We start from the raw sequence: 24,732 nt of genomic DNA, 5'->3' as shown, positions 1-24,732 counted from the left end.
ATGTGCTTTTTTTTGTTTGTTTGTTTTTGTTTTTGTTTTTTAAAGATTTTTGTTGGGGAATTGGGGGGATGGGAACAGTGCTGGGGAATTGGGGGAAGGGGAACAGACAAGTTGCTGTCGTTTTTGTTCTTCAGTCTAGTTGTTGAGGACGTTGCTTCACTGGCCCAAGTTGGCACCATCATTGCGCTCTTCCCAGGCGAGGCAGATCAGTCACCGGCTTCTGGACGGCCGCTCACTGCGGCTGCTGGCCGCTCACGCTGGCTGCTGGCTACACACGGCAGCCCATGGCAACCCACTGCCACAGGGGCTGCAGCCTCTGCTGTCGCCGGCGACTCACGGCAGCCCAGCTCCAGGTTGAGCTGTTGTTCAGCATCTTAGCTGTGGAGGGCAGTGTCACTGGCCCTCATATGTGGGATCCGAACCGGGGCCCTCTGGCGTCCCAAGCCAGTTCTTAACCATAGCGCCACTCGGCCGGCCCCCTAATGTGCTTTTTAAGCCTTTCTTCATCTCAAGACGAGTTAAACAATATAAAATTTGCTTTATATTCAAGGTAAGATGAGAATAATAAAGTAGTAATATGAGAGGATGTGTAGTAACTTAATGGAATTAGACCTCTAATATTCTTAGGAATTTGCTAAAAATACAAAAACAAAACCATTAAGTTCAGGAGGCATGGTTCTTTGAACTCCGAAGCCAGAAGAATGTAGTACTCGGTGACCTGTCTTCTGGATTTAACTGCAGAGCTTTTTGAAAATTCTAAATGCAGCGGAATCCAGGGATATAGTTGTGTATAGCATTTCTACAGTGACACCTCTGAATGTTCCCTTTTACAAGGACAGTAGAAAATACAATGAAAGAACCTTTAAAGAAATTGGGTATGTCTTATTGGCTCTTGCTGCAACAAGTCTCTTGGATTTATTCAAAGACGAGCTTAAGTGAGGAAAGCATTTCTACTTAATTTAACCAACATTTTTAGGATTTAGTGTCGGCAAGGTATTTGGATGTGTGGCAAAGTATAAAATATTTTCAGATTGTTGATCCAGAAACATATACTAGGATTTTGCTAAGCCTCTTCCTTATGCAGCATGATGAGAATGTTTCTTCCTTGCTTTGGTTTCTTCTATCTTCTAGAGCAGGTGAAAAAAAAAAATGGACTAGCTTAGAAGGAAACACTCCCAATGAAGGAAACAACTAATATTTTAAAGAACAGAGAAAAAATTTTTGAACCAGATAAATCAAATTTGATGAAGATTAGGTGAAAGAAATGGCAGCCTGAGTAAGAGGCAGAATCAATTGTTAGCAGTAGTCAGAAATTGAAGCTTACCAGACAGAATTCTATGGGGCAAACGTTTTACTTCAGAGTTCAAATGGAGTTTGTTTTTATAGTTTTATATTTAATCTTAATTTTCTTTTAAAAAATGAATTTTGTTGTAGCCACTTGATATCAAGGAAGATATTAAATTTAGAAAATATAACTTGTCATACTGACTTTTTTCCTGTTTATGGATTTGTGTTTGCTGCTTTATAAATGGGGGGGAAAAACTAGAGAGATGCTAAATCTCTTAAAGTTGGATGGCTTCATTTGAAACTGATAGTTGGCAATATTTAGGAATAAAATTGGTTGGTAAATTGGTGAATTTATGTTGTTTGATATACCAAACTAGGCTGAGGTTACTTCTGTGAGCCTTAATAAATAACTTTCTAATGCAAAACTGACACAATGACTTCAGATATTTTAAGAGTACTTTGAAATATAAATAAAAGTTTTTGAATTCTCTTCTTACATTTCCTTTGCTTGGGGGGAAAATAAACTTTCCCGTATGACTTAACCATGAAATTTACATTTCTGATTGGCTAGTGAAATTATGGAAACTGGGGATCTTTTCATTTGAAAACCAGGAAAAGAATGGACAGTGCTTTGTTTTGTTTTTGTTTTTTTTTTGACAGGAACTGATGTGTTCTCATGTTTCAATCTTTTTTTTTTTTTTCCAGTGAAACCAGCAGTGTGTGTAGCAGCAGTGACACAGGGCTCTTCACAAATGATGAAGGACGGCAAGGTAATCTTGATCCCAGCTTTGGGATGTTGGTTCAGTGTCTCTGGAAGGGTTGCAAGGATTATAGGAGTGACTCACTGTGAATATGATGGTTGCCTGTGGCAGTGGTTCTCAAAGTTTAGGGTGTGTAAGAACCACCTGGGGAACTGTTAACACTGCAGGTTTTCTGAGCTCCTAGAAATCAAATAGGTCTAGAGTTGGCCCCTGGAATCTGCATTTTTCACAAGCACCTGTGGTGATTTTTATGCAGGTGGTTCAGACTTTGAGAATCCTGATCTAGGGCGTTATAGTGTCAAGGATGGGACTTTGGGAAGTTGCTTTGTATTAGTACCAAAAAAAATATCCTCATGTATGACTCTCTTTTTTGGATGTTAAGACATTCTTATTTTCCCATAGGGAGAATTTATTTTTGTAACCTTATTTATAAATGATCCCAGCATTCTGGATGAATATATTGTAGAAAACATCTTTCTAAAGTTAAAACTCCTGAAGTTTAGCATAGAGCACTGGGAATAAGGCTGGTGTATGTTAATTATCAGTTCTTTAGTTTTACTACCTAAATAGTAATTTGAAACTTTGTTCCTGTCTTGTATACTTGCTTAGGGCTACACTAATTATGTACCAATATGAATTTCATGTCGCTCCTTTGGACTGTAGTTTTCTTACTTTAAATAAGGGATTTGTAGAGCGCTAAAGTCTCTGCTCCAATGATTTTTCTCCAAGGAGTAAGTGATTGAAGGACAGAGGTGTGGTGGGTACATGTCTAGGTTGATTCGATAGGCTCCCTAGTAACTCAGGATCCTGGGACTGTGAGACCCAGGATCCAAGTCCTGATTTTAGAGGGAGACCATGGGGAGGTGTCTCAGCCGTGCCTCAGAGTAGTGAGCCTGGATGGAGTTGTGAAGCTTCCTACTCTATGGAAGTGGGAGTACATTTCTGTCCCTTTCTGATTCGGTGGGAGCTCGGTGTCATTAGAGGTTGTGTGTGTGTGTGTGTGTGTATACTCACAGGTAGGCTCTAGCCAGGGTCTTGATTCTCTTACCTCATACCAGGAAAGTCTGGTATGAACAGACTGGTGCATACTGTTCAGAATTATAATATTTGCTCTTTTTCTTTGCTTTTACTACAGTTCTGTGAAGTATCATATTGCACCTCTTAAAGGTTATGAGGCATAATTATGCAGAGGTGTAAGAAAGTGTGGACCTGTTACAACAGATTAAGTTTTGGGCCCTTGGAAAACCTTTCCACTGAGAAGGAATCCTTGGTTTCTCATAGAAGATTGTGGAATATTCTGTAGCCCCAGCTTTCCTCTTTGTGTCTGTCTCCACTTCATACATTCTGGCGATACTGTAGATGCTTAGGTTCTCAGCACAAAGCTGTGTTATTTGCTGCTTCCGTATCTCTTTGTTTATGCTGGCCTCTGCTTGAAATCCCATCTTTTTTTTCCTTGAATGGCTGGTCACCCACTGAGACACAGTTCTCCTTCTGCCCCTCCAGGGCATATCTGTGGACAACATCAGTGGGTTTTCTTGCTCTCAATTTCTTGTTGGGTTCGGCCAATCGTAGGCATCAGCAGAAGAATGGAGGGAGGGAGGTGAGTGAGATTGGGTGTAATAGTCCAGTTTTAATTATGGTAATACTGTTTAACAACCCCAAATTGGCAGTGTTTACCACATTTATTTCTTGCTGTGGGACTAGGTGTTAGCTGTGGTTCAGCTGATCAGGGCTCAGCTGGTGTCCAGCCTTCAGGTTAGGTTTGTATTGACGCGGTGTATCTTATCCTGGGTACTAGGCTAAAGGAGCAAGGGCTGTATGTGGCATGGACTTCTCATGGCAAAGGACATGAATGCCAAGTGACCAAGCCAGACCATACATGAATATTTAAAGCTTTCACTTGGACCGCAGCTGCTAATGTTCCTCTACCTAAGGCCAGTCACATGACTAAGCTCAGTGGGATAAGGAATTGTGCTCTGCCTCAAGCGGAAGGCTCTGAGGCCCCCCACGGCAAAGGGCATGGAGGTACCATTCTGTTATACCCATGTGATGAAGGTAGGGAAGAGGTGGAAACAGTGCAGCCCCCACGTTGGATTACAGCTCTCCCTGGCTCCTTTTCTGTTGGACTGCTGGCTGCCTGTGGCTGCGCTCCTCTGCTGAAAGCCACTGCTCCTTAGATAACTGCAGTTCCCACTCTGGGCTCGCATAACCATTCTTTCCCCTTGCTACTTCAGGTCTAGTAATGGGAAAGACTTCCCACTGGGCTGGCCCCAGGGTGCTTCACCATCCCTTATTGGCTTCTTTCTCTTAATACTGTCTACACTTTGTAAATAGTCACTTCATTCAAGTCTCAGTTACTCCCATTTTTCCTAAAGGGATTCTGACAACTCAGTGTGGGCATCATCTCCTAAAACGCTTCCTCTCTTCTTTCCCTGTACTTACTGCTTTCGTATCACTTACCATATTACATTATTTGTAGGTGTGTGTCTTTTCCCTTGAAGCTTTTAAAGGCAGGAATTTTTTTTTTTTGTAATCACATTGCTTGGCATATAGTGAGCTATCAATAAATAATTATTGGGAAGCCCAGTTCAGGGGAAAATTCTCCTTCTTTCCCTTCAAACAGAATTGTACCTAGAAGAGCAAATCATAAAACAGCTAAACCTATTTTGGTTAAAGCAAGATCCCAAAGGAGCAGGAAATCAGTAGCCTGACCTACTCAGCCTCTTCCTTATTCTCTGGCATCGCTCTTTTTTTTTTTTTTCTTTTTTTCTTTTTAAAGATTTTATTGGGAAATTGGGGAAGGGGAACAGCTAAGTTGTTGTCCTTCAGTCTTAGTTGTGGAGGATGCAGCTAGCTCAGTTCCAAGTCCAGTCACCATCCAGCCGCCCATTGGCAGCTTGGTGGCCTCTAAGCTAAAGGTACTGTGTTCAATCTTAGTTGCGGGTGGGTGTAGCCACCATCCCATGTGGGAGTTGACCTCGTTGTTTTGAGGAGCTCCTGCATCAGGCATCCTAGTGAACCCAGGTTGAAGACTACTGGTCTAGATGACCTCACAAGTTTCCTTCCAGTTCAGTGAGTCCCTTTTCATACTATCAAAAATCTTGAGTGAATGCTCGAGAACCAAAAAATATTCCATTATAGTTTGCCATTTGTCCTCAGAATACATGATTTAGCTAAATATATTCTTTTAATATATTCTTTTAAAAACAGCTGTTGGTGTGTTTTTATAGGGGAACACTTTGGGTAACTTCTTTAGTGGCAATATCTGCTGCTATTCGCCAATATGCAGCTTTCATTTCTCCTTTTAGTGATCTCCACGGTTATTATTAATAATAAGTTATTATTATCCTGATGTTAGTGGTCCATGAATATTCATGGGGTTGTCATGTCCTGAGCAGCTTCCCTGGGATCCAGTATACACTAGAGAATGAACGCATTATGAACTCTTTAGATATTCTTGTAATAATTTTCTTCATCCTTGCTATTTTGAAAGAGGGGTGGGTGGCAGACCTAAAGTTATCTGTCTTACTCTTTGTTGGCAGGAATAAATCTATTGGAAACTGAGATGTCACCATTGTAGCCAATAGAAGTCTGAATCGAGAGTACGGATATATGGGTCTAGTCTTGACTTTGTCATTACTGAAAAGTATGGCCTTGGGCAAATGGTATAACTTCTTGACAAGCCTTGAGGGAATATATTATTTGTCTCTGTAGTTATTTTTTTCCTGTTAACTTGGATTGTTAGTGTCAAGATGATTTTCTGTCCCATTAATGAAGTACCAAGGAAAAAACGAGGTATGGGTATACATTCTTCATTCAGCTATTATGAGAAACGCAAATATAGCAAGAAGTCCCTTAGGAAAAGCTAGTTTTGAATTGAGAAACATTTGTGGGTTTTGAATCCCCCAGTTCATTTATTCTGCTGAGAAGAGGACAAGGGAGGCAGTTTATTTTTGTGGTACAGGATTTGGAGTGAGTTAGGCTTTGAGTTCAAATTCCACCTTCATCATTTATTGACCTTGACCTGGACTTCTTTGGGCTTGAGTTGCCGCATTTGTAAGTTGGAGTTAGTGTAAGGTTTGCAAGAGGTAACATAGTTACAGATTTTTAGCATGGACCCTGGTAGGTAATACAGCCTTAATAGCTTAGTAAATGGTAGCTTTATTCGTTTTTACTCTTAAAAACAGTCCAGCATAACACATGATGACATTTATGTGCAACTAGTTTGATATCCCAGTTTTCATTATAATATGGACCAAGAAGACTCAAGATAATTTTTTGTACTTTGACTTGATTTTAAAAGCATAATTAAACCTATAGCACGAGAAGTCATCCTTACATTTGGTTTTTGATAGAGCATATTAACATTCCAGCTTATGAAACAATCTCTTTACTTTAGGGGATGATGAGCAGAGTGACTGGTTCTATGAAGGAGAATGTGTCCCAGGATTCACTGTCCCTAATCTCCTGCCCAAGTGGGCTCCTGATCATTGCTCGGAAGTAGAAAGAATGGATTCTGGACTCGATAAACTTTCAGATTCCACGTTCCTTTTACCTTCTCGGCCAGCTCAAAGAGGTGAGTTCTCAGGAGACCAAAATACACTTCACACTTCTATGGATCTCTTTAGAGATAAAGCATCTCATGGTATACATGCTCCTGCCTCTCTGCACACATTACCTGAATTTTGGAGCTAGTCCAGGGACTTTTTTAGAGGATTCAAGATGAGTCTCAAAGCTTGAGGTTCTCTCCAGTCTTACCTTAAATCAATCCTTGGAGACTCTTGGGATATATATATATTACCAGGGCATTCCTTCAGCTTGTCGTTGCCACTTGTGCCAGATTTAGGAAGTGTACAGCAATCGTGTCATGGCCGTTTATCCTGCTGTGAAACTGGTGGGCTGTTGAGTGCTCACTGGAAGCCTGAAGTATTGGATCTTGGAAGAGAACAGATTTCTGTAAGAACATTCACATCAAGGTATAATCGCATTTTTTGAATGGATGATGTAAAAATATTCTTTAAAAAATTTTTTATTAAAATTTATGGGGTTATACTTACCTGGCAGGGGAGACACCATGATCACGAAGGTGGTTTTCCCAGGGCGAGGCTTATCCATTGCACTCCGGATGTGCTGACCCCTGCGATTTCCCCAAATGTGGGAAACTCGACTGCATAATTTGTGGTAGTGGGGGACTGCGTTCGCGCTCTCCCCTGATAAAAAAAGAAAGAAAAAAAAATTTATGGGGTTGACAGTGGTTCGTAAAATTACATAGGTTTCAAGTGTACAATTCTGTAATACATCATCTATCACATTGTGTGTTACCACCCAGAGTCAGTTTTTTCCTTCCATTACCATATATTTGACCCCATTTACCTTCTTCTACCACCCCTAAAATTTTTATTTTAATAATTCTACTGTTGTGGACTTCAACACAAATAGATAACCCTTCCTTTTGCTTTTCCTTCCATTATGATGTAGCAAGGTGGGGTGGAAAGAGCCTAGGACAGGGAGAAGGAAATGTGGTCAACTCCCTGGGGCTGTCTACCTTGTTCTGTGACTGTCCCTTCATTTCTTTGGGATGTCAGGGTCATTTAAGGTACTGTGACATTAAACAAAACTGTTTCAGAGGTTTCTTTTAGTTCTATAAATTTATGATTCTAGCATTCCCAGTGATCAATACCAAGCCAGTTAGTTAGTTATCAGAATTACACTAAGAGCTGGAAACTCCTTTTCTATACCGTTTCGTTTAATTTGGGTAATTGAAAGGCCTTCTCAGAGAAATTGGTTCTTGGTAAAGACTACTGTCTTGCTGAGGCATGTTGTTTGCTGCCTTCGTAACATTAATTGGACATTTAATGACCATTTCTAAAAGTTCTTTATGGACCACGTAAAATACACACAAATAAGCAAGAATTAGAAGAAGAAACTTAAAATGGCCTGTAGTCCCACACCCAGAGACAGTGTCACTGGTAACATTTTGGTGTGGTTCTTCCAGTTGTCTTTTTTATGTGTAGCACACATCCAGCAGTTAGAAAAATGGGGTTATATTATACATGCTATTTTTACCATTATTTCTTAAATTAGAATGTTTTTGAGTAATAACTAGCATTTAACTTATAGTTAGAAATTGTTGATAGTACCTTATATTTGTGTCTTTTTTTTTCAATTTATAAAATACCTTCCATGTGCAATTTCTTTGGGTTTCAAAGCACCCCCATAAGGCAGGACTCAGTAAGTGGTATCCCTCTTTTATAGACAAGGACGCCTAGGTCAAAGATAAATGACATGCCGAAGATCATACTGCTGGTGACAGAGACATGGGAATATTAAATCCCCGATAAATAGCATAGTGATACTAGTTTAAGGGTCAGTCTGGTAACATCCTAGGGGCAGTTTGGGGTGGGGAGGCCTCTGGTGTTAATGTATCTTCCACATTCAGTGACTGAGGACTTCTTTTTTTTAGGGTACCATGCTCGCTTGAATCGTCTGCCTGGAGCTGCAGCTCGATGCCTCAGAAAGGGGCGAAGAAGGCTTGTTGGGAAGGTGATAGCTCTCACTATTCACTAGGCTCAGAGGGAGGGTAACACTTCCTGTGGGATTTGTGTACCCTCTTGATAATCAGAGGTGCTGCAGAACTCCCTGGAGTTAATGAAGCCAATTGGAATATTTCGCGAGTTCACAAGAGTGAACATTATGTAGGATATGAATGGATATACACATAAAAGATGACGCTTACTTCATACAGAAGTCCCGACAAAGCAAACACTGTCATGAGAGTATCTATTGCCTGTCAATCTACAGGCTTGATCTCTGTCTCTTGTATCTTTTATTGATTAATCTGATATTATTATTATGTAAGTTAAAATACTGTTGGCTTCTTTATGACTCCTTCTGAATTCATGAGTGCTTCTTCTATCCTAACTTTGGTCTTTTATTTTAGAATTCATCAAAAAGAAAAAACTGGATAAAAACCTGTTCTCAAACTTCAAAACCCCTCATTGGCCATGAGGGAGGAATATCTGCCACTTACTCAGTTCTCCCTATGCCAGGGCCTGTGCTACGCACTCAGTTAATTTAACCCTCCCAAAAACCTTGTAAAGAGGTGATATTCCCCTTTAGCAGCTGAGGAAAACTTGGGTTCAAAAAAGTTCAGTAATGTCTGATGTCCACATAGAAGTGTCAGAGTATAGAATTGAACCCAAATTTTACTTCTCTTTTTTCTTTAAAATTTTAAAATTATTATATTTACTTTTTAATTTAGCTTTGAGACTGAAAATGGGTTAAGATTGGGGCTTATACTCAGTCAGAGAAGATGGTGGTGGACAAAGAGTAAGGAAGGGAGAGTCATTTTAGATCATTAATTTATTTGTTGACTCCATAAGCATTTAGAATGCCTACTCTGTGGCAGGCTCTGTGCCAAGCCAGGGATACAGTGGTCAGACCCGCAGTTTGGCTGCCCTCAGAGAAGCTACTATTTTATAGTTTAATCAAGGAACAGCTTTTTGACATTTTAGCCATGCCAAAGAAATGAGGCTGTTGATTTCCAGATGAACTCAGATTCTTTTTATTTATTTATTTATTTTTATTGGGGAACAGTGTGTTTTTCCAGGACCCATTAGCTCCAATTTAATTTAGTTGTGGAGGGCGCAACTTGGTGGCCCATGTGGGGATCGAACCAGCAACCTTGGTGTTATGAGCACTGCTCTCTAACCAACTGAGCTAACCAGCTGCCCCTGAACTCAGATTCTTTTTCTCTTTAAATTCAATTTCTAATTAGAAAGACATTTGATTATTGGAAGAATGATGCCTTCTTTTGGATCACTCCTTTTACTGACAATAAAAAGGTGCTTTTGCTATTCTGGGTGCTTATTCTTGACAGCCAGCAGGGTAGGAGTGAGTACGTGGGGTGGAGGGAAGCAGGATGGGAATGAGAAGCAGAAAGATGGTTTGATTTTTTTTCTTTTCTTTTTTTTTTTCCTCTTTATTGGTAAGGCTAGACCGATAATATCCTCCCTACCACCTCCCTTACTTTGTTTCTCTCCTATAAGAGTCTTCCACTTCTAGGGAAGTGAATCAGTTCATCTGGAAGGCCCCTTTAAGGAAGGAAACGAGGGCCTATTAGGTGTCTCTAAGGATTTTCGATGAATAGAACAATATTTACTTGTTTAATTCATCTTCATCGCCTTAAAGTGATATTTGTCATTTCTAGCAGAGGTCACTCTTTTGCCCCCATTCTTCCCCCTCCCCCATCTCTCTTCTCTGTTTCTAAATTGTGATCATAAATAATGAGTTTCATTCACAGCTCCCTGCCAGCGAGCTGCTAATTACGCAAAGTACTGCTTGTAATTTACACAGTAATAAACTGTAAATTTAAACATTACGGCACTTTAACTTAATTTTTCTGCTGTAACAAATAGCTCATTTTTCACCCATCTTTTCCCTTGGCCCCACTACCATGGCTGCATCTGTGACTAGGAGGCATCTGCGTAAGGGATGAAGAATATGAAGAATACAACATGCGAAACCTTTTCATTTAGCACCACTCTTGCCCAGAACCAGACCTCCAATTAATTTTTCTATAGCCAGTTCTGCTAAAATGTGCATCCTAATGTTTAAGCTAATCACACATTAGATGAGTACAGATAATAATATTTGCTCAGGAACAAATGTGTGTGAATAACAGGTTTGACATTCTTGACATTGACGCCCATAACTTATGCTCACTCATCTTAACACTTACTCATATATGCGTAACTCTTACTCATGTACTGTTGGCGTACTTCCCCAGGAACTGCGATAGATATTCATTGTAAATGTACTCAAGTTAAATGAAGGGTGAGCGTCTTCTGCCATTTTCCAGTTTTGGGGAGATGATTGGTTTCTGAATTGCTTGTGGTTAATGGGTAAGATTTCATATTACAATCTTGAGAACCCCCAATTTAAGAACCAATTTATACAGACTTCTATTTTTACTTTAAGAAATGACATTTAACAGACAAAATACAGGGTGACAATTTTTGTAAGTTACAAAGGTCTTTTGATGTGAATACATTTAGTCAGCAGATATTTAGGCGTTTGTTACCAGTGAGCACTTTGTAAGTGTCCATTATGAAGGCTGATTGGGCTATAATCATGTGACTCCAGAGAGCTTGATGTGTTGGCCTGTTAAAAATTGGCTGCTGTTGGATGTTTTTAAAAGTGTTTTCATTTCTATTATATATACTTTAATAACTATAGGCGGTATTACTATGTTAAAATACTATATAGTAAACAATGTTTATAATGACTTTTTTGGAACACTAGAGGAATTTAAGTCTAGGCTAACAAGAAATATTTGTAAGATAGATTCTCATAAAAGAAATATAATTGCTGTTGGATGTTAACATTGACGTTTGACATGTGCCTTTGAGGTTGCTGGCGCAGTGATGGGAAGGTGTGAGCTTGATGACAGAAGTGCTTTATGTATTTGTTTCTGTGGTTGGATGACACTCTTGTCTTCTCTTCCTTGTGTTTTCAGGAGACCAACATAAGTACTTTGGGTGCTGAGAGGATAGGCCACATCATTAGTGACTCTCGGCAGAAAGAGTAAGTGCTTTTGGATTTACTGGCTCTTCTAGTCTGTTCCTTGGAGAAGGAGGTAGAGGGAAGTTTTATGAAGGAACCTAGAAATCCAACTTTAGAGCTGAAAGAGGAGATCTTAAAGATTTGTACTTTATAACAGTTAAAATGGCTAATACCCTAAACCTATGAAAGTGATTTTTTTTCCTTTCTAGACTAGTTTTCATTTCTTTGCTTCTTATACGTATAGGTGCTGCATTATAAAAGTAGCCTCCAATAAGGACATTATATCTTCTTTTTTTCTGTTTTTTTGTTTGTTTGTTTGTTTTTTAGCTGAGCCATCCTGCCACCTCTTGGCAGCTCAACGGCAGCTCAGCTCGGGCCAGGACTTGAACCGCTGTTGCTCAGAGCTTGCACTCTTGAGCGAAGGGACATTATATCTTAAGCTCATCTTTCTGTCTCTTAATTTTTTTTTTTCAAAATGAGTGATTGCCTCTATATTCTCTTATATTCTCTTCCCATTTTTAGACCTCTATATAGAGAAATATTTTTTTGTCCTAACTACTCTGATGAGTGCACTAAAAAGCCTGTGTGTAGCTATTGGAAAATCATTCCACCCTTTCTCGTGACAGCTGCAACCCCTAACATGATTGGCTGTTTGATGTCGCCTGTACATGTCCTCATCAATATCCAGTTATGGTCCTATACCTGTCTAGCTTGGTCAAATTTTTAATTTACAAAATAAGCAAGATGTACGTGTATTTTATGCCCTTGTTGAGTTGGGGATCCTGTTGTCGCTGCACAGCTGAGAGTGCATTGGTGTCACACCATAATCTTGGGTTTATTTTTAGAGTGGCTAGCCTTCTACATTCCATTACAAGGCTTTTTTCTTTGAAGAGTTATTTTCTGCAATAAAGTTCATACACATTTAACATCTCTGTTCTTTTCTCCTTTGATTCCATCTTTTTCCTGTTTCTTTCTTTGTCTTTACTTCATTATCCCAAAATCTTTTTATCTTCTACTCCTCTCTGATTTTCCTACCACTTCCTTTACCGTTTTCTTTCCTGTTATTCTCTCCCTCTCTTTAGTTTCTGGTTACCATCAGCTGGAAAAAGAGAACGAAATCAGGTAAGATTTTTTCTTTGTCATCTTTATTTTATCGTTTGGTTTCCTTTTCTTTAGAAAGAATAAAGCGTTGGCTTCTGATTTTCCTCACATTTCTGCTTGTGCACATGAGGTAAGGTTCCTGTTCCCTATGTTATTTGGACTTTCTTGGAGGACCATTTTCCAAGAATATTCGATATCCACTGATAAGAACTTGTTATTCTTGTTAGGGTCAGCTGTGATCTTTATTACTTGTAACATGCATTTCATAGGAATCCCATTTTTATTTTAGTTTTGAACTTTGCAGTAAGAAATCCAAATGAACCTCACCTGCTATGGTTTAAACATCAGAATCCTCTGCTGAGAAGTTCAGTGTTGAAGCCTAAACATACGAAGCAGAAGAGGGTAGAGTTGCTTTGGGTGAAAGTGGGGTCGAGGCCATAGAGCCTTGTCCTCTAAGTCTTGTGCCCCGCCACCCCCTGAGGGAGCCTTTGGCACATCTTGTCCTTTGCAGGGTGTGTTAAAATTACTGACAGTGGCTGTGTTCCTTTATGTTGAAGCTTTTGATTTTTGGAGGGAGAGAGGTTGCCTTATCTTGGTGATTAGTTATAAAATAGATGTAATCATATCAAACTTGTTTCATAGAAATATAGTAAGGACAAGGCTGAATAATAATTAATATACAAATATGAAGTAAATAGTGCAGGTGGTGGGCAGATAAGGAAAAAGTTATTAAGGGGTTGTGAGAGATGCAGTTAGGGGAACTCTAAGCTAGATGCTAAATTGTGTTTGCATCAGAGGACCTAAAGGCAGAAGGGGACCTTTGGAGCACACCTTGTCCAGATCTGTTATTTACGGATGAGATTTGAACAAATTGTCTCAAGTCATAGAGCTCTTAGAACAGGGACTGGAACCTCTGACTTCGAGAGCAGTTCTGTAGTTTGTATTCTTTTAACTCCTTTTGAAATTACCATTCAGAGTAAATTTGGGGAGGTTTATTTATTGTGGAGAAAGTCCAAAGAAAACTAACAAACATAAAGTGAGGTACTTTTATATATAGTATCCCTTTTGATCCTCTCAACCATGTTTTGAGGTGACAAATGTTTTATAGAAGAGAAACTGAAATTACTTTATAAACTGAAAGCAGTGTTTCATTTAGCCCTCACAAGAATCCTGTAAAATAGGGAAGACAGCGAGACACCCATTTCACCGATGAGGGTAGTAAAGCTCAGAGGGATTATGTAGTTTTTAATACAGGGCAACTCAGTGGTAGACCAGAACTCAATGTTAGGCACTCTAATTCTTACTCGAGTTCTGTTTCCATCACACTATGCTGCTGATATGTGCTAACCACTGGAAACATTCGCCAGGATAAGGAAATGGAAAGGTGATTTCATGCTAGTCTTCTTGGAAACAAGAACTGATAATCAGTAGGCATAAGTTCCCATTGTGTCAGTTATAACGTACAGTTGACCCTTGAACAACACGGGCTTGAACTGTGTGGGTCCACTTATACACAGATTTTTTTTTAAAGGCTATAAATATATTTTCTTTATGATTTTCTTAATAACATTTTCTCTGTTCTAGCTTACTTTCTTGTAGGAAAACAGTATATAATACATATAACATACAAAATATGCGTTAATCTACTGTTTATGTATCAGTAAGGCTTCTAGTCAACAGTAGGCTATTAGTAGCTAAATTTTTGTGAGTCAAAAGTTGTACTCAGATTTTTGAAGGAGCCAGGGGTTGGCACCCCTAACTCTGGCGTTGTTCAAGGGTCAACTATACTATCTTTTGCCATTGAAGTAATTATTGTGTATCAGAGGTTTTTGAAAATTGTTGTTTACCAAAGAATAGTCTTTTTTTGAGGTGTGGTAGATGAGGTATGCTATATTCATGGGTACACTATTGGATGTGTATAATTTTATTGAATGGTGTCTGTGGTATAGCAAGAGTTGAACAGTCAAAGGGGAAAAGTAATCAGATAGCAGGGTACCCTTGATGATCAGGTCTGCTTCATATAAGCCTTAGTAAAATAATCTTCTTTATTTTTGCAGTTTAATCCCCTTTCTCCTCTTTATTCCCTGGACGTTCTTGCTGATGCCTCTCACCGAAGGTGCTCACCTGCACACTGCTCTGCCAGGTAATTGTCTTCTGGTGGCTGTCTTCTCCCAGACAATACCAGCTTTCTTTCTTACCACACTTTTTAAACTTTAAAGTATGTTCGTGTTTAGTATCCCATTTAATCTTCACAGCAGCCTTTAGAGGTCATTACACGTTTTACAGATGCAGAAGCTGAGGCAGAGTGGCGAGGTATCTTTCCTGTGGTCATGTGTCTAGTATGTGATTTAAGTTTCCACTTTGACCTAAGTCTTCTGCCTCATATTTCATATTTCTTCTGCTACAAGCCCATCTTCAAAGCACATTATGAATGGCCCTTGCCATGACCTGCAAAACCCTGCATAATCTGACTTCTGCCTGCATGTCCAAACTCCTTTCATAAACCTCTTCTTCCTCTCCGGGGAAAGATCCAGCTGCACTAGGGAATCCATTTTGTTTTTCAAAAATAGCAGCCCTTTCCTGCCTCTGAACCTTCCCACGTGTCCCTTTGCCCAGACTGCCATCTTAGAGCAGTTCCCATGGTTGGCTCCTCATGTCAGCTTGGGCCACCTCCTCAGGGAGGACTCTCACACCATCCTATCTAAAGGGGCCATGTCTACCACGCTGCTTGTTATCTATTGCTTTTCTTTAGTGCTTTTATCATAGTCTGTAGTGACTTTGTTTATTGGGTTTTTCCTCCCTTACTTTCTCCCCACCATCTCTCTCACTAGAATATAAACTTGAAAGTGCGGGGACCTTGTCTTGTTTCCTTACACACCCCAGCACCTAACACAGTGCCTGGCACTTGCTAGGGATTTAGTATATATTTGTCAGAATGAATCCTGCACCTACATAGCAGAATAAATTTAGTGCCTCTCAGTATATATTCTCTTGTTAGGTGACATGTGAAGTAAATATGGTTTTAATTGTAGCATCCCCTAGCAGGGTTATTATGTACAAAAGAGCAGCTACTAGGCTGAACCACAGAACTTTCATTATTTCTGGTGGCACAAAGAATTTCTTCCTGAGGTTCTGATGATTTTTTTCTTTCTAATATGTTCTTAAATGGAAATGTTCATAGATTTGGGGTGCAGGCTACACAAAGAAGTTACTCTTTCATGGGTACAATTAGAACTTCCACTATGGGCTATAACAATAAATTGCACTGTAACCTGCTGCCAAACCTACTCGAGTAGTATTTTAATGAGGAAAGTCTTTTGAAAAGAGCCCATCACAAATGATGTTACTAGGAAAGTCGAAAATTGTGGGATGATCATAAACTCCTGTAAGGCCTTTTCTTCAGTAGCATGTGGTTTATTCATTGTTCATTAATTCAACATTTGCTGACTCCCTACTATGTGCCAGGCTTTGTTTAGGTACTGCCCTTAAGGAGCTCACATTCTCAGGGGAAAGTCAGGTGTGGAAATTGACAATTATAATATGGAGTGATAAGGGCACAAAGGTGTGCCCCAGAATGATAGGAAGTGCAGAGGAGGGGTCCTAACTCAGAGGCCCAGGAGGCTTTCTTAGAGGAGGTGGTGTTCAGCTATCTTGGAAGACACAAGATTTAAATCCATAGGAAAGCAGTCCTCTAGCGTTTGTCTTAATACCAAATACAATAATGGCCCTGTATCCCCTTTGGGAAGACTGTAAGTAGCACCGTATCGTGCCCGATGCTGAAAGGGGATTATTTGCCTGCCTTCCTTTACCTCTGCCACCGAGAGCTGTGCTGTGCTGAGACTGGTAGCCAGGCTTTTACCAGGTTTCCTGTTGCCTTTAAGCTTCCTGGCTGGAGTGGGTGTCAGCTTCTTGTGTCTTTGTGTATCTCATTACCCACATCATTATCTTCATTCTCTTGCTGGCAGTGCTTGTGGCTAGACTTGGAAACACAGGGAAGCCTAGGCTGTGCTTCTGGTGCCCTCAACTCTAGGCAAATACTGCTTATTGCTTTAGACTTCACCAAGAGCGAGGCGAGAGAATTGGACGCCTACAGCGTATGCTTGTCTTCCCAGACATCCTTTCCAGGGTAGTGGGTACAGAGTGGGTTGCCACATGGAGGCTCTCTGTGTGGTAGGGGGAGAACATTTTGAAACTTACATTTATTTATTTTCTTATCCTTAAATTTTTTTTTTGTTTTAAATTGTACGTATATTAGTCTAGCAGCACATATTCTTGTTTTATGTGTGTGTGTCACATAAGGCATGTTTGCTTAGATCTTTCACTCATGAGGCTGCACAATCAATAGTTTGGCAGCCGCTCATCTGTGGGAAATGGCCAGCACAAGTGACCTCTGTGCCGTTTTTAGAAAAGGTGGTTGATGGAGTAATGAGCTCCTGGGGCTCCTCTCATTCCTGTGAAATAGCGGGGTCCCTGCCCGGCAAGGGGCAAGTAGAGAAGGAGCAGTCTAGCCTTGGCTTGGCCCACTGATGAGAGTGGATTGAGAACTGCATGGTGGGGGGCTTTGTGAAGAGTGGACCGTTTACCCAAACCTGGCACCTCGGAAGGAGAATGTTACAGAGCGGCGGTGGTAGGGAACAGGCCGGTGAATGACTGTATTAAAAACTGTTTCGAATGGAAATTTTACTTTTTCTTGTTCCGTTTTATCTGTAGTAGGAAAAGATTTCTTTCAAAGCATCTGGGCAGCATTGGGAATTTCACACCCATCATTAGAACGATTTGTGTGTGTGTGGTGACTATGTTATCATTAGTGGTATAATTTTATTTTGCGAAGAGAGAAGTGTTTCCTGTTTTATCACAGCTTTCCCCAAGGAGGGCTGGTGTATTAATTTGCTGTATTGCCTCCTGGCTGTTCCCAGGCTGTTTTTCCTCTTCATCATGGAATTTTTAATGGCCCTGGTGCCTCTTGGGAAGTGTGTGAGGAAGAGTTCCTCGGGGAGTGCTTTCCTTTTTTCACATGCCTATAATTACTCTGCTTTAAGAGCACAAAGAGTTTGATAATCATGCCTGATCTGTGAAGGTTTCCTCCTGTCAGGTTATTGAGCTGAGGCTGCTTCCTGCTTGGGCATGGCCAGGGCCACAGAACCACACACTCACCTGCACGAGAGGGAGGGCCCCTTAACTGCCTCTTCATTGCTAGAGCATTACACAGCTCTGGTTCTCAGCGCCAGGCCTGGGGGTCGCTGGGGGGCTGCGAGTGACCTCAAGGTACCCTCTTGTTTAGTGTTTCATGGCTGTAAACAAAGAAATAATAGGACCGTGATTTTAAGAGATCATTTTATTGATGTATCATTTTAATACAGCCCAGATGGCAGGTGCAGTGGATGGGAGAGGGAGTCTTTGTGGTGTTTGTGCCACCTAATAGATATGTGGGTTAATGGCTTTTCAGAAATACCACTCCAGAAATACTTACATTTGGGGGTTTTCGACCCTGGCTGCACTTTGGAATCACCTGAGAAGCTTTAAAAAATAAATCCATGCTGGACCCCACTTCCTAAGATTATGATTTAATTGGTCTGGGATGAGGCCTAGGCATTGGCATTATTTTAAAGCTCCCAGGTGACTTCCAGTATGCAGCTGGGGTTAAGAACTATTGCCCTAAATGCATATGGCTTTATGACTGCTTCTCTGTAATTTGCTTAATAGGAAATCCCATTTTATAATTGGCATGAGCTCTGTGCTTTGATGCTGTGAGCACGATTCCTTGTGGGAGGTAGAACACTGGACTTCTCTTAGTTTTGGAGAGCTGCTGCAGGTGATGAAGAGGTTGATGGGTTTAGCACAGAGCCCGGCGCGCAGCGATTAACAAATGTGAGGCGTTGTTGGCTGGGGGTACGTGTAGCTGGACAGCTGGCAGTGGTGGTTTGGTTGTTTCAGTTGCTGGTATTGGGGTGTTGCTATTAAAGTAGTAATACTTGGTATGGGTGGTAAGAATTGCTGCTGCTCAAACAGCAGATGGTGTGATTGGTGTTCTGATCGAGGCAGTGGTATTGCTGTCAAGGACGCAGTCAGAGAATGGTAACGAGCTAGTGCTGTAGGCAGCTTTCCTGAAATGAGAGATTTGTCGATTGTGCAGGATAGCGTTTCTAACCATTATGGCCTCAGAAAACCATAACTAGAACTTATCAGTTGCTCCATCTCTGTATGAGGCACAAGTCACCGGTTGTAGTTTTTGAATGTCTTGTGGCAGTTTTGAGTTTTCTCCAACTTTCCTGACCTTTTCTCTATTTGGGGCGGTGGTTTGGTAATGTATCACCATTTCCATTTATTCTTTCTTTAAGTTCTTAATCTCATATTAGTGGAGATTAGTATGAGGCAGACCCAGGTAAGAATCTTGGCTTTACCTGGGCAAATGACTTAACCTCCCCATACCTCCATTTCCTCATCTTTGAAATGGAAATACCAGTATTTATTGGGCTAGTGGTGATAAAAATGAAATAACATATTTGAATGTTTCACCTACTGGTAGCTGATATTATTTTTGTTACATGGTTACTCCCCTGCCTTGTCCTTAGAATAATTGTAATTTTACAGACTTTGAGTTGGCGTCCAGAGCTGTTTGCTAATGAGATACAGATTCTTAAGGTGCTTAAATGGTCTCAAACGGACTATAAGAGGAGGCATTTGGACGGTGTTTGGGTAAAACAGAGAGAGACCTTCCTGCCCATTAGAGATTTGAAATAGGATAGGCTGTGCTCATTGTAATTCATTTTATCTGTTCACAAACGTCATGATCTGCATATCAGAGTTGTGTGCCCAGCTGGCTGTGCCACTTGACAAGGAGTTTCAAAGAGCAAGAAGAAGCCTCAATTCATGCTATTAATTTTGACCTTTGGAGCCATAGTAAACAGCCCCAGGTTTTACCTCAGGGCTTGGGGGAAAGAACCGTTTATTAGCCCAGTACCTGTTGGAGATACTGTGATGTACAGCAGCTCTCGCTCACCTCTTCAGCGCCTTAGTTTCGGCCACGCTGAAGAAGCGTTCCTGCTGTACTATTGTCCACAGGGCTGCCAATCCTGTTGGAACTTCCAGTTATATAGTCTGCAGTTCCTGAATCTTTTGTCCTCTGTTGGACGGTGTCGTTTGCATCAGCTCTCAGCCAGCTGGCATCTCACAGCCGAAGCAGCATTTTCAGTCTCTGTTTTGCCATTGAAATATACCCATCTTTCCAACTGATGTGAAACTCTTCGGCTCCTGTGGGTGGCATGAAACGGCTTCATGATTTGTCAACCTTGGCTCGCCAAGGGAAGCTGATTACGGCGAGTGTTCAGGTGCTTGTGCGCAGTTTGTTACAGACTGCTGAGGGTTAGTTTTGAGTGAAAACACTAATGGCATTGCCAGGACTCTTCCTATTGGGCCGATCTCTATTGTGCCCCATAATTGTGAAGTGGTTTTCTTTCCCTCGCTGCTTGTAGTGTCACAGGCCAGGATCCTCTCCTATGTGAAAGTATTTCCCCTACTGGGTATTCAATAAATGTCAGTTAACCCTGAAGATAAAATCACACGTGAGGAAGGGGTGTCCCGACTTCCCTAGATTTAATTCTGTTTTCCCTCATTTTACCCTGGCACTCACTTTGCTTGCTCCTTAATTACAGCTCAGTGTCTTGTATCAGTTCTTTATGCATCAGCTTTCCTCACTATGTTGTGAGCTCCCGGTGGAAGGGCCCTGGGCTCAGTCATCTTGTGTACACCGTCTCCACATCCCGCGTAATGCATTACACAGGGTAGGCCTGCAGACAGTTTTGTTAAAAATAACTGAGGTGAATAGATTAGTAATTAAGGAGAATAATTGGCATACACGATGTGTATGTCCTTTAGTCCTTGGAAATATCAGTAATTTTTTCATGATGTTACTTACTTGTTTGTGTTTAAGAAAAAGTACGATAAAATACCTTTTCACAATAAATTTTATTTTTACTTCATGCAAAAACATGAACTTTTCAATGGGTTTTAAAAATGAGGGATGTTTGAAGGTGAACTGTTTCTTAAATTAGCTTGCCATCGGCAGATAAAGACCGTTTTCTCTCCTTAGGTGTGACTCTAAACATCTTTGTTCTAAATCGAAAGCAGTCACTTCAGTTATTTTTTTGCCAACATTGGTTCTATTAAACATGCATGTGTTTCTCAAAGTAATTTTTTTTCCCCCTAAAAGTACATTCCTGCCCCAGGGACATAATGATCTGCCCAGTTTCCTAAGTAACAGTGCAGCTTTAACAACTCACCTGATCTTTCAGTTACCTGCAGTAAGAAATAAAATAGAAATGTTGTGTTTATGCGTGGATAGACAGAATACTCTTTCAATTAATTGTTAATCTTCAGCATTCACCTTCACATTTATGATATGAATGTAGTGACTTTTCCTCAAGTAGGAATGTATTTAAAGAGGGTGTTTGTTGCTTTTAATGCTCAGATCCCCCATAAATTCTTTTCCGCAAATGTTGCTGAATGCGATGCTTCAGGGGAAGCACTGACCTCGCCCTCATGCTGAGAAAGAAGCAGTGCCTGAAGGAGACTGAGGCCCCAGTCAGATGAAACAGAACAAGCTAGCCTGTTTTTCTCTCTAGGTTAATTACTTATATACTAGGGGACAGTATTTTAATTTCAATTTATAGTCATTTTAATCATTCTTTAAGTTAAACATTTAGATCTCTTTTATTGGCTAGCTTAGTTTGGGGAATTTGGCATATTTTTTAAGGAGGCATTTCAAAATACAGTAAAACCTTGGATTGTGAGTAACATGGTTTGCGAGTGTTCTGCAAGACAAACAAACATTTCTAATACATTTTAACATGGTAAATGAGCAATGTCTTGCAATATGAATAATTTGTTTCCAAACTAATTATGCTCACAAACCAAGGTATTACTGTAAACATATTCCTGATTCTTCTCCCACCCCAGCATGGTGGGAGATGTGTATTTTGTAGAAACTCCATACGTCCTTCTGATAATCATTTGTCACTCCACTAGAGGAGGAAGTTTTAATAACTTGGTAGAGATTTGTAGTGTACGTTATGCTTAAGCTAACTGAAAGGTCCTCTCCTCCAAATATAGTACATAGTTTGCAACACAAAACCAGCTGTATGCTGCTCTTGAAAAAGTTTTTAAAAATCGAGTTAAATCTTCTACCATTTCTGCCTACAGGGAGGGGGCTCTGTGTGTTGGTGAGAAAGGGAAGCTCAGGCTCTTTTTCCCTGTCCTTTGTGATATCTCACCTGTGCATTGTCCCTTTTCAGTTTCTATCTTGTGAGTAGACAGTGATACTGTCTGAATAAAATAACACAAATTAAAAAACAACACATGAAAAAAAAAAGGACCTGAGGTGGTTAAATACTCCTAAATGAAAATGGGGGTGGAAGGAGGTCAGTCTCTTTATTTTTCCTTCCCTTCATTCTTTTTTTTTTTAAAGATTTTATTGGGGAATTGGGGAAGGGGAACAGCCAAGTTGTTGTCCTTCAATGTTAGCTGTGGAGGGCGCAGCAAGCTCAGCTCCAAGTCCAGTTGGCATCTGGCCTCCCGTTGGCAGCTTGTGGCCGCTCAGCTCAGGTTGCTGTGTTCAATCTTAGTTGTGGGTAGGCGTAGCCCACCATCCCATGCAGGAGTCAGACCGGCAACTGTTGTGAGGAGCATGTGCTCTCACCAGCTGAGCCATCCTGCCACCTGTTGGCAGCTCTGTGGCAGCTCAGCTCGGGTGCAGCTCACTGGCCCATGTGGGAATCGAACCGGTGACCCTGTTGCTCAGAGCTGGCGCCCTTAACCAACTGAGACACTTGGCTGGCCCCTTCATTAGTTCTTGATGTCTACAGTTGACTGATAGGGGATTATTTGGGATTTCACCAAAATTGGAACTACCTCTTGAATAGGAAGCTGAGGCTTGCAGCAGTCGCCTGCCCGCATACTCAGGTTCCCGGAATAACAAGGGGCCCTTTCAACCCCATACAGGTTGTTCTTTATTCTTGAACAGGGCTGTCCACAAGTTCTGAATGTGCTGTACCGCGTGGCAGGTTCCATTTCCTGTCCTATTTAAACCCTCTTGCTCCAAGCACCCACCATCCTCTTTGCTCTCCCTAGCCCTGTTCTGGGTTCTCATCCTCCTGTGTCCTCTAAGGTTCTTCCCAAGGAGACAGAGCCCTCACAGGGGAAAATATATTTTCCCAAGCTGTAACTCGACCATTACTAGTGTTCACTTAAAACCAGAAAGAAGGGAAATGTCTTACGGTCCTCCTGTAACAATTGGACCATTTCTCTTCCTTCCTCCCCACAACTTTACTAGGCAGGGACATAGGGAGAGATAGATATCCCTTCTGTACTCAGACCTAAGGTGTGATGTTATTCTACCTCTTATGAAATAGCTCTCTGACTTGGAAACGGTCTTAAGAGAAAAGGTTCAAGAAGGAAGGAGCATTAACCTGAGTTTCAGGAATGAACGTGACCTCTCTTTATCTCTGCCTCACTGTTCCTGTGATTCAGATTCTGTAACTAGACAACTGTGCAGCGGGAAATAGGGCTAGGCCACAAGGTCCATTAGGGAAGAAACTGTTTTGTTTCCATACCCCAGTATTCAGTAAAAACTCAGTGAACAATGCAAGAAGCAACAAAACTGCTGAGTAGAAAGGAAACAGTCCACACCAAAATACTTACTTTTACAACAAAATAAAGTTACTGACTTAATAAGTTTCGTTACTTGGTTTCCCTGGTAAGCCTTCAGCTCTTTCCTGTTACACTCAGAGGAATTTGCAAAATTTGAAGGATTTAGGATGTTCAGGGTAACCATTAGGAGTGGGAATGGGGTGGTAGAAGTAGAACATTTACTGCCGAAAGAACAACAGGCTGGAGGCTTAGCAGTTGGGGTCATTTAATGTAGGGACAGTCAACCCTAAAGCCCTTCAGATCACTGAGCAGGGGAGAATGGGGATCCAGTAACCATGGCCCAGAGGGGCAGGGCATCCTAGGGACCACCTGGGCCCTTGAGTCCACAGGTGTCCCCACAGGACGTTGCAGAATGTGGTGCAGTCTAATACCTATGTGTGGAGTAGTACTTCTTTTCATTTTACTGAAATAAATAAGCATTAAAAAACCACTGCGTTTTATTTAAAATGGTCAAAACTTTGAACGTTTTGGTGCGTAAATGGTTTCATCTTTTTACTCCAAAATTGTCATTCCTTGAAAATGTGAGCTAAGATACGACTTGGTCCATAGAGGACTGATAATACGCGCCCTTAACCATTGAACTAATATATGTTAAACATGCAAAGCTGTGAAACTGTTGGATGGCGTGTAAATAAAAGGCAGTATTTGGTTAGGTCAGCCCACGTTAATATTCTGGGAATATCTTAAAGCCCTTTTGAGTACTTTTCTATGCTTTTCACTTTACATCTGTTTCGTAAAGCTCATCATTTTGTAAACGTTGATGTTGAAGTAGCAGTGTTTTTAATTAATCGAAGGAGAATATACATACAGAGAAGTTTACAAAGAAATACATACTTGATGAATTTTCATGAGGTCCCATGCAAGTAACCAGCATCCAGATCCAAAAACGAGCATTACCAGGAAGAACCCCAGAAGCTCCTAGTTGCTGCTCCTCTTCCTCCACACCCCGCAGCTCAAGGGTGACCGCCGTCCTGATGTCTAATAACCTAGTTTAGTTTGAGGAAATGGTGTTAACGTTTAAACTAAAAAGTTTGGAGAGTCTTGTAATGAGCTTGAGGTAAAGAAGAAAGAGCACGGATATAAAGTGTTGCTCTTTCACTGGCTTCGCTTTCTCCTGCACCTCAGGAGAAGCTGGGTTGAATTAGAGCCAAGTGCTTGGACAGTTGGAGTTTGGGTCTGAACGTACCTCCAGCACCTTGTTTGTGAAAAAATGGAAACTGTATCCGGTACATTTCTCTGTTTGGAGGAGAAACAAAATTTTGTAGTGTCACTTTCTTTGCCTATGTCTGGCTTCAAAGGGAATTACCACCTCTGC

The 24,732-nt window shown here is 40.9% G+C and overlaps 1 protein-coding gene across 6 annotated transcripts in view; it reads left to right on the top strand.

The window, feature by feature from the left end:
• GPATCH2L (G-patch domain containing 2 like) overlaps nt 1-24,732 on the top strand; it is a 52,321-nt gene that overhangs the window by 13,465 nt on the left and 14,124 nt on the right. For 4 of the 6 annotated variants that reach the window (XM_019640387.1, XM_019640388.1, XM_019640390.1 and 1 more), the window contains exons 3-8: nt 1,993-2,057; nt 6,448-6,624; nt 8,512-8,591; nt 11,566-11,633; nt 12,789-12,843; nt 14,771-14,856. In XM_019640387.1, the coding sequence (XP_019495932.1) occupies nt 1,993-2,057; nt 6,448-6,624; nt 8,512-8,591; nt 11,566-11,633; nt 12,789-12,843; nt 14,771-14,856 (531 nt within the window). The other 2 variants (XM_019640389.1, XM_019640392.1) reach the window with 2 other exon arrangements.

The sequence above is a fragment of the Hipposideros armiger genome, unplaced genomic scaffold (assembly GCF_001890085.2).
Source record: "Hipposideros armiger isolate ML-2016 unplaced genomic scaffold, ASM189008v1 scaffold_49, whole genome shotgun sequence".
In the NCBI taxonomy this organism is placed as follows: Eukaryota; Metazoa; Chordata; class Mammalia; order Chiroptera; family Hipposideridae; genus Hipposideros; species Hipposideros armiger.
Note: the sequence above shows the minus strand (reverse complement) of the source record. Positions and strands in the feature narration are given on the sequence as shown.